General features: G+C 39.2%; 1 protein-coding gene across 1 annotated transcript; it reads left to right on the top strand.

Moving 5' to 3' along the window:
- The first annotated feature begins 518 nt into the window (after nucleotides 1–518).
- On the top strand, nucleotides 519–3,096 carry LOC134216500 (leucine carboxyl methyltransferase 1). Its single transcript, XM_062695369.1, has 5 exons — nucleotides 519–875; nucleotides 1,124–1,307; nucleotides 1,369–1,720; nucleotides 2,008–2,202; nucleotides 2,283–3,096. The coding sequence occupies exons 1-5, from the start codon at nucleotides 660–662 to the stop codon at nucleotides 2,317–2,319; spliced, it is 984 nt and encodes a 327-aa protein (XP_062551353.1). The 5' UTR covers nucleotides 519–659; the 3' UTR covers nucleotides 2,320–3,096.
- Nucleotides 3,097–10,564: the final 7,468 nt, after the last annotated feature.

Here is a 10,564-nt window from a genome sequence, read left to right as displayed (position 1 = left end):
CATTCAAAAAAAAATTTTGCTGTTGAAACTTGGCAAACAAAATGCCGAGTGTAGAAAATTGCTGGTTATAGTATGCAGTTTAAAAACGTTTTATTTTAACACCACCCTAGTAGACAAGCTTTTATTTATTTTTCATGCTTTGAAAAAGCTTGTCACCCCGCAAGCGTATTTTCCATGAATTTCCACATATTCAAGCTTCGTTTATCCTTTGAGTTCATTAAGCTCATTCATGTGGTTCATTCTCACCGTTACACATAAACGTCAAGTTATACCGTTACGTGACGACGAACGAATAAAAATATCCTATTTCCAAAACTACGAACAGTACAAAATATGAAACATATGATTCTTGCAGCTTAAAAAAGTTTGCCAGAAAAACTGTTTCAAAATGAGCAAGTTTATATTAATATCTATTGAAATTTCTTTTGTTTTATGCTAAATTGGGCAAATCAGTACCTTTTTGAGAAAAAGATCCACCGAAAATCCGTTTTGTCCGTGCGGAACTTTTCGAAAGTGAGTCGTGACTTGTCAAAAACAAAACAAAAAGCTTATCACACGAAGGTCGCACTCAGTTTGTGGTGGAAAATCCGGGTTTGTGCAGTAAATTTTTCGATCCTAGTCCAAGTGAAGCGAGTTCCGCCAGACCCAGCAGCATCGCGATGGAACCGCCGGCATTTCATCCGTGCGACGAGGCCGTCATCTCGACGAACGACGATGCCAGCAATTGCAAGCGTTCGGCTGTCAAACTTGGCTATTGGAAGGACGATTTTCTGAGCTACTTCGTCCGCAGCCCGGACCGCAAGGCGCCGGAAATAAACCGAGGCTACTACGCGCGGGTCAAAGGGATCGAGATGTGCATCGAGAAATTTTTCAAGGTAAGCGTTGGGTTGTTTGTTGTTCAATGTCAGTGGGTGGGATTGGGGTGGGTTTGGTTGCAAGGATATATGAAAGGACGTAAATCATCAACAGGCTGGTTTATTGCATGTTTATGCAGAAAGCGAGTTTATTACCTTGCTATGGCATCGCATTAATTGGCATGCACTGCATATTGGATTGGATAGAGACGATAGAGGCACACACACGACTGCTTAATTTTTCAAATACTGTCTAATTCATTTCGCAGAAAACAGGTGACAAATGCCAAATCATAAATCTTGGATGTGGCTTCGACACATTATACTGGAGACTTCGCGAATCCGGCCACATGATTTCCAATTTTGTCGAGATGGACTTCCCAACTGTTACAGCAAAGAAGTGCTACATGATCAAACGAAATAAGATACTTTTGGATAAAATCCACGTCGAAGGTTTGTTAACCCGCCCAACAGCAGTTGATCGAATTTAATTGTTGTCCTATCGAATTTTCAGATGGAGAAGTGCGTCTGAGCTCGACCGATTTGCACTCAACCAATTACCACATAGTTGGAGTGGATTTACGAAACATCGACGAAGTGGCCATCAAATTGCAACAATCCGAAGTAGATTTCACCATCCCGACAATCTTCTTGGCCGAATGCGTGCTGGTGTACATTGAGCTACAAAATAGCAACAACCTTCTGAAGTGGTTTGCTTCCAACTTCAAATCGGCGGCGTTCGTCAACTACGAGCAGGTCAACATGAACGACCGGTTCGGTGAGGTCATGCTGAACAACCTGAGGCAACGCGGTTGTAGTTTGGCGGGCGTGGAGGCCTGCGTGTCTTTGGATACACAGATTTCGAGGTAAGTTGGAGCGAATTGGGAACAAGATGTTTTTGTCATTCAAAAAACATAAAGGAACAGCCCAATTTGAGCTAAATCTTTGTTTTAGATAATGATTGTGTCGTGTTTGTAATCCTAATTCTAGTAACAGTTTTTTTTTGTATGTATTACTTTCTTGCAATTCTATTTTAAACCTTTTTGCATTCTTTTTCGTTATATTGTGCCTCACACGTTTTAAACGCGGAAAAAAATAGTGTCTTACTCTTGTTTACAATGTGCGCTTACCCACACCAATAAACTTATTCCAGATTCTTAAGCTGCAACTGGCACGGTGCTCGGGCGTGGGATATGGTGCAAATCTACCACAGCATACCGGCCGGTGAGCGGGTGCGCATTGAACGTCTCGAAATGCTGGACGAAGCAGAGCTGCTGATGCAGCTGTTCCAGCACTACTGCATCTCGGTGGCCTGGATCGGTGAGCTGTTCCAGGATATCGAAATCACGTAAGTAGTGCCGTTCGATTTGTGTCTAGTCCATTCCGCCTACAGGCTGGACGAACTCCTCATTGTGCCATCCATTGCAGCGTTGAGAAACGACTTTCATCCTTGAACATTGACTAAATCAATCGAGAGGGCGGCATCTTTTGCTGCCACACCATTCGTCGTACTGGCGGACGTTAATTTTTTTTTGCGCACATGGCACTTTCTTGTTTAGTTTTGTTTTGCGTTAGTGCAGTAGTCTAAGAGAAAAATGCAAAAGTCATAAAGACTTGCTCGCGTTAAATGTGACAATTTTCCAAAATTCAAAAAGTTTTATTTATTCAATCATCGTTACCTATTCTAATGTCGAATGTTCCTTTTTCTTAATTTTTCCTAAGAGTCAAAATTATCAAGATCAAAATAGAATCCAAATGTTCAACTCAAAGCTATTTATCAACGTAGAAAGATGTTCTAGCGGAAGCAAATCAAATATATAATATTTACGGTCATTACAACATTATGATGAGGCAAGCCAAACGAGCAGCAGTATGATAAGTACAGTACTATAATATTAGCTCACAAACTTCGAAAATTTTCCGATTGTAGATAGATTTAACAAATTTTGTCGGTCGTACATTCAAATTCGTCGGAGATTAGCAAAGTGTATTACTCGCACGATTCAAACTTTCATTCACCCATATCGTTGTCTCACTTGGAAGAACCCATCTGTGTGGATATGTTATTTGAGTTTTACATTTCACGTCACGTCATCTCGATCGTAGCCTGTCAAAAGACAGGAGTACTGAAGAAAAAAATTATAATGCAATTGACATTTCTGGTGTATTGTTCGTATATCTTTCAGGTAGAATTTTGTTGCTATAATCGTAAGTGATGAAAAATAAAACCTTGGACTGAAAACATTCCTTTTTTCAGTAGTAATGTATCACTTTTACCTATAGGTTGTCCCAGAAAGTATAAGCACGATTCAAAAAATAATATTAGCACTTTGTTTTTTGAAAATAATTTATTATTCTTTCGCTATTATATCCTGTACTATGATTTACTGCAATTCAGCATCACTTATTCGAGATCTTTTTAATCGTACGCCAAGGAGTGGGATTTTGATCAGATGGTACTCATTAGCTTCTGCGCGCACCGTTTGTCAATGATTCAGACTACATTTTCAATCATTTTTCTTAAGTTATGATGGAGTCCGCTTCCTCAAAGTGCTTTCACAAATGTGTCTTTGTCAAAGGCCAAGAATAGAAATTTTCTGAGAATGGTTTAGAGAATCCATCTCCTTGAGTACGGATTTGACTTCTTTTGCTTTGTACCAGATTACCGCGTCCATCGTGTAATTGACTGATATCAAAACAAGCCAAAATAGTACTGGGTTATGATTATAGATGGTGGAATATATAGATGAGCGAAGATAAATCCTCTGTCTCCAAACGAACTGTCAAACGTGTCTCCAAACGAGCATGTCGTCACGATTTCAATGGAAATGTTAAGGGCTGTGACGTCATATGCGCGTGTACACGGGACTCAGCCATGCTTTCGCTCATCTATAGATTTTACTATCTATAGGTATGATGCTTTCGGGTAATGGACAGTAACCACCGCTACAAGTATTCTTGAACGTACACATCAACTGTTATCGTATCGATCGCTGCAAATGGTTTTGAGAACATTCCACACTTACAAATTGCTTACAAAATCATTGCTTTTGTACAGATTTTTTCTTAATAAACTTGCTTATCAACATCGCCAATACTTTACCAGCACGGATCAAGTTAAACAGGCTCCGTGGAAGCGTTTTTTTCATTACCAGACTAAGGCCGGAGTGGCCTGTGCAATACAAAAAAGTCTTCTCCATTCAGCTCGGTCCATGGCTGCACTTCGCCAACCACGCAGTCTGCGCAGGATCCGCAAATCGTCCTCCACTGGATCGATCAAGCTTGCCCGCTGCGCACTTCGCCTTATTGTTATCGACGGATCGTTGTCGAGAACCATTTTCACCGGATTTCTGTCCGACATTCTGGCTATGTGCTCGGCCTACCGCAGTCTTCCGATTTTCGCGGTGTGAACGATGGATGGTTCTCCCAACAGCTGATGCAACTCGTGGGTCATTCGCCTCATCCACGTACCGTCCGCCATCTACACCCCGCCATAGATGGTACGCAGCACTTTCCTTTCGAAAACTCCCAGTGTGCGTTGGTTCTCCACGAGCATCGTCCAGGTCTCGTATCCGTAGAGGACTACCGGTCTAATAAGGGTTTTGTAGATAGTCAGTTTGGTACGGCGGCAAACTCTATTCGATTGAAGCGTTTTGCAGAGGCCAAAGTACGTACGATTTTCTGCCATGATGTGTCTCCGAATTTCTCTGCTGGTATCGTTATCCGAGGTCACCAGTGAGCCCAAGTACACGAATTCTTCAAACACCTCGATTTCGTCACCACCGTACTATAGGGCGGCCTCATACAAAGTGGTGACCAAAAATTTTTTTTTTCCTTTTTTTTATAGTATTCTAGTAAGATTAGCATACAATTAATCATATTTATGTATTTTCATCGCATCCGGAGGGTGTAACTAGTATTTAACCTAGTAATGAGCTTCGTATTCCTGAACAATAATCTTGAACGATTGTTTTTAATTTTGGGGGTGTTTGAATGCAAATCAAACCTGGAATCAGGTTACTATGTATAAGAATAAATAGGAGAGGTGGAGGTGGAAGCCCCCCCCCCCCTCCTAGCCAAGATTTGACCCCTTCACATTTTTTTTTTTGGACTTTATTAGAGTGATTTTTAAGTTTGACAAAGCTCATCACTTGACCTCACCATTTTTTAAATTATGTTGTATAAGAGTATTGTTTTATCAATCAGGTATTTTGGTGATGAATTATTTGTCTTCCAAACCTCCCCTCTCCCCCTACAAACTTATCTGACCCCCCCCCCCTGGAAATATTTTTTCCGATCGAAATACGGCATCAATTTCGTCGCTTCTTTTTGTCAACATGCGTGCTCACTGCTGAAAAAAATCACAAAAATAAGAAATAAATATCATTGCTTCGTACAAAATAAAACATAATTTTTATTGATAAATTGTCATAATAAATTTTATTTATTAACTTTCTCTTAAAACTAAATCAAATTCACAAGCAATTCTACTCATTTTCTACATTTTCATCAAGAGCAAAATCATCATCAAGTTGGTCAACATCATCCATTAGTTCGTCTAGTGCATTGCCTTCGGTGTTTACATTTTCAGAGCTGTCAAAATCTTCGAATACTAAAAGTGATTTTACAACATCTGGATATTCAAGTGATACCTTCTTTCGCATTCTGCTTTCTAGATTTATTGAACTTATCAAAGGATCAGATGAGTTCATAGCTCGAATAAAGACGTCATGTAGATTATCAACTCGTGACCTTTTCCTAGCATGATGGGTACGACATTTTTTTATAGTTTATGTTGGCATTCTGCTGCTTCTTCAGCTAACATGCCAAGAGGAGCCGGTGAATGGATTATTATGCTTCCAGCGTGAGCGAGTACTTTATGCACTGTTGCTGGAATTTTATACCAATCATACAATTTAATAATCGTCGATATGTTTCTTTACAATAGTCATCATTTTTTAGGATTGATCGGATCTTGGCAATTGATTACTATTAAAATATTACGAAATCTAACAATAAGATCTTCGTGGATGTCCAAAACTTTGGAAAGTAATTCAGGATTTGAAAATGCTTTTCGACACACGTTTCCTGTTGTGCTGGTCCCTGCTCCACCTGCCCTGGGTTGATCAACTCGTACTCCGAATGCTTCGTACATTTTTTCAGTAACGAGTTTCGATCAAGAAATTTGGCCTTTAAATCCTTCGTGATCTTCCACTTTTTAATTTCTATCCTGTAGGAAATATGTAATAAACACTCAAAAAATCGCATCCAAGCGTGCAGTGGAGATATGCCGTAATGAAGAGCATCTTCGTTCGATTCGTATCCTGCTTCAAGCTTCTGTAAAGTAAATTAAAACAATGTTATCTTTATGGCACTTAAAATTTGATTAAAAACCCTGATTAATCCACCTAGCGGTGATGGTGCCTTTCTCGTGCATTATAAAAAATAGTATTTTGGCCATTACTTTTGAGCCCATAGTCCGATCTGGCCAATTTTCAATAGGAAACAATGGGAGAGTATTCTGCGTCGAATGCAACTTGTTGCAAGCAAATCGGTTAAGGATAAGTGCCTGAAAAATGAGTGACATTTTTTACTCAATTTTTCTATAAAAAAGTGGTATTTCGGCCATAACTCCCGATCCTATAGTCCGATCTGATCAATTTTCAATAGGAAACAATGGTAGAGTGTCCTGCGTCGAATGCAACTTGTTGTGAGTAAATCGGTTAAGGATAAGTACCTGAAAAATGAGTGACATTTGTTTTGGGTGGGTGCGCACAGACACACACACCTACACACACACACACACAAACACACAGACATCACCTCAATTCGTCGAGCTGAGTCGATCGGTATATAACACTATGGGTCTCCGGGCGTTCTATAAAAAGTTTGTTTTTGGAGCGATCATATAGCCTTTACCGTATACTTAGTATACGAGAAAGGCAAAAAAGTATTACCTATATAACACTCATTACATTTGGAGTAGCTTCACAAATTGGACAGTTGGACATGGAAGAAGTATCGGTTACATAATTTAGAACTTTGCCGTCGATCATACTCATAACGAAAATAAAATCAAACAAAACAAATTCTCCACTCGATAATTGGATTTTTACTGGGACAAGCTCACTTATTTGATTTTCAATATATCTCTTGGTGTTAAGTACCATTTCTTTAGATTCTTTGATAAACTCCAGCATAATTGGTCACAGAACCGAATGCTTTGAGGTGTTAAATTATGCCACAAAATACTTTTCTTGTTGTTCTGATAATAAAGTTGTATAGGAGTTGTTGTCACTGAAAAGACGTCACTGTCATCCTTTTGATTTGGCGTTGATAGCGCTTGGTGGTATTGTGAATAGCCTGTTGAGCCATCCATATCCCAGCTGCTTAAAAGCACTAGCTCTGTGTCATCGTTGGTATTCATTTGTTGGACGATTTCCGCATCGATGATCTTAATAATTCTTTCTGCTGTATGGTTCATGAGTGCCTGTAATTTCACCTGAAAAGAAAGAAGCATTTAAAGTTGGTGTACTGGAAAAACATGTGGATATTTATGTCAAACTGAATTTTTGATGATGACTCTTCGATTGCCTCGGCTAAAAGGGATCAAACTTTTTTCATGCTCCTGATAACATGGTAGCTCGGAAACCTTGATGGGTTCTTTTTCACTGTTTGCTCATATGCATATTTGGTATAATCGCAGTCTAAAAAATATTCGAATGCCTCTTCAGGTAACATCATTCCATGTGAATATTTGAGAGTCGTAAACATTTTGGATGCACTTTCACGATTTTTGATAACATGGTCAATCAAATTCACCATATAGTGTCAACATTATCGCCGAACATTTTATCGGGTTTCCTTCGCTTACTTCTATCATTAAGTTCATCAAATTGTTTTTGTGGTCGTCCACGGCCAGTTGACGTTGAAGGTGTTTCTGCGATGTACTCTGCAAGTTCCAAATGACCATCGAGCCAATCCTTATTGTACTTCTCAAAGCACTCTTGTTTGCGGTGAGCCTTTTGCCACGCACTGTAAAAACGTCGTGCTACGTATTGCAACTTTTTAAGAAGTCGTTCTTCTTTGGCAAGATCAATATTATATTTTGTCTTGATATATTCGAATGCTTTTGTTGCATTGACTATTTGAGATTCTTTTGGATCAAAAAGTAACACGATGCTCCTATGTTCCATATTATCACAAACAAAGCCGAAACAAACTCATGATTTGAAAATATTGCCCCTGTCTTTTAAATCAAATAGGTAGATAATAGTTTTTAGGAAAATAAATATACCTGAGTATAGTTGGTACAAATTGTAAAATGGCACATGAACAGAGAATTATAAACAATTCGTGAAACCATTGAAAACTTTTTAGTCCAGTTGGGTAGATAAAGTTTCTATATGGAATGATAATTTTCGGTTTGTTTTTACCCATTTTTATCAAAATCAGGGTGTCGACTACCAGAAAAAAAACCTGGAAAGTCAGGGAATTTCAATTTGGACCTGGAATGTCAGGGAAAGTTAGGGAATTTTGATTGAGGTCAGGGAAAAAATCACAAAATCCAATATTGAACATTGTTAGTGATTTTTTTTAATTCGAGCAAAATGTTCAACTAAGGACACGGTGAATTATTTTAATCCATTGAAAAAAGACCAATAATGGTACCAAAACTTCGGAGCAGAATTAATCCAGCGTTTTAACTGGTCATCAGACTGCATAGCCGATAAACAATACTCCGGGGCAGTTACAGCTTAGCTTAGCTTAGCTTAGACTGACTGTACATATCAATGGTTGCTACTCCGTGATTGATCAGAACTGGTGCAAATTGCACTACGATCCAAGTGAATAGTGGTTGGGATTTACCAACTATTCTCGAAGTGCACGTTTTAGCAGCTCGCAAATGTTGATCAATAACGGCGCCGGCCAAGTCCTTACAGTCAGTTGGGAAAGGGAGGGAATGTGAGTGTGTGGTAATTGTTGCTACTAGAGACCGAGAATACCTCTGCATCTCCACATTTACCACGGGAAGGAAGTAGTGTTAGTTGGGTGGGGTACTCAGTAACATAGATCGGGATTCACCATGGAAAGTGATGTGACCTACGAAACTTCTACACAGCAGTATTAGCATTTCCTTAATTTGTTCAATTGTTCATTCTTCGCGAGAATAAACAATCAATCGCTCAAAGTGCGCGATTGTTCATTTGAATTTTGGATTAGGCGTCCGCGTTATTATTTCATTAACGTGAGAAAAGTAAAAAAGAAACGGGAATAAAATTGAAAATAATTGATAGTAATCGGAAAGCTAATGTTATTCAGCAACCCTTATTTTATCTCTATTTGACGTTAATTAAGAATGTAAGTTTACGTTCATTTTACATGTCGTTTATTTAGCATTACTTTCGCGCGCGTGTTTGTGTCACTGACCAGTATACCGTAATCAGGATCTCACTGGTATTAATCATGATGTGCCGGTTGGCACTCGTGTTGGGCTTGTGCGCTTTGAGCGGCACACGGTCGCTTCCCAGTCTACATAAAATCGCACATGGTGCAATACAAGATGCTAAATTGGAGACGATATACATACATGTTGTGTGGAAAAGTACCTCTATCGCCTGCACTTCAGCATCCTACACGACACCATATACGTTCATGTGTTGACTGGGTTTGATAGGGCCTGCTTATGGACACATGCAGCTTTTTGTAGAGGTTTAACAGAGCCCACTGTCAAACCCCACCACATCCTAGGCAGGCCCCCTAACTCGCAGTGGCCATGGGGAGGGGTCGTCAAGCCCTTGGACATAGTCCCTGCTGCCCCTTACTCCGAGGCAGTTACAGTCGACAATCACTTTCACTATCAAGCTATAAAGCTTTTTCTTGTGACCGGTGGCAGTCTCTAGACTAAAAGTCTACTCCGGGCCCATTCCATATACACCATGGTAATCGAGTTTGTTTCACTAAGCAATAATACAGGTGTCAAAGCTACGTTTTTCAAATGGTCACTGTTGAGGCCTGATCCAAATATTTTTTTTATAAAAAGTCCCCTTTAATAGGTATTTTAGATTATTTAGTTTGAGTGGTTTTGTGCCGAGGTCGTTTTGATTTTTTTGCAGTTTCCTCAGTAACGTTCAAGTCACGTTCCCATTAAACAAAAGAAGTTCTGAAAGTTCGTTCAAATACTGGTCATAAGACGAGTTTGTACAATTCCATTTAATTCCACTGCTTAATTGTACCTTTGACAGATACGTATTTCGACCTCAAATGTTTGAAAATTATCTAGTCTAAGCTGTCTAAACTGAATCAAATGGCTGAAATGGGCCATAGTTCAGAACCGATTCACAAATAATCATCAAAAACGTTCAACCTACAACTATATTTTAGAAGCTTGTTGAAAGGAAACGCCGAATACTATCTTTGTGGACCTTTGACAACACTTCACAGCATCGGCATCATCTCCAAACAAGATTCTGTAGGTCAGAGGTTCCCAAACTTTTAGATATGCGACCCACCTAGCAGAATCCCATATTGCTTGCGACCCACCAGGTACCAAATTCATTGATTTTGTGAAATTAGATAAAAATGAGTTCGCGTTAGATTGGACAAATCATAAAAAATGCTTTATATTCCATCATTGTATTTGTCACAAATTTCGTCAATTTTTTGGATTGGATGTGGATTGGATTTGAATTGAATTTGGGTTGGGTTTG

The sequence above is a fragment of the Armigeres subalbatus genome, chromosome 2, assembly GCF_024139115.2.
Source record: "Armigeres subalbatus isolate Guangzhou_Male chromosome 2, GZ_Asu_2, whole genome shotgun sequence".
NCBI lineage: Eukaryota > Metazoa > Arthropoda > Insecta > Diptera > Culicidae > Armigeres > Armigeres subalbatus.
This window is presented reverse-complemented; position numbering and strand designations above follow the sequence as displayed.

Excerpts from the sequence above, each read along its gene's own strand:
- LOC134216500 (XM_062695369.1), top strand. The coding sequence starts at position 660 with ATGGAACCGCCGGCATTTCATCCGTGCGACGAGGCCGTCATCTCGACG. Across the intron at positions 1,308-1,368 it reads GGATAAAATCCACGTCGAAG|ATGGAGAAGTGCGTCTGAGC; the intron begins GTTTGTTAACCC and ends TCGAATTTTCAG. Across the intron at positions 1,721-2,007 it reads TTGGATACACAGATTTCGAG|ATTCTTAAGCTGCAACTGGC; the intron begins GTAAGTTGGAGC and ends AACTTATTCCAG.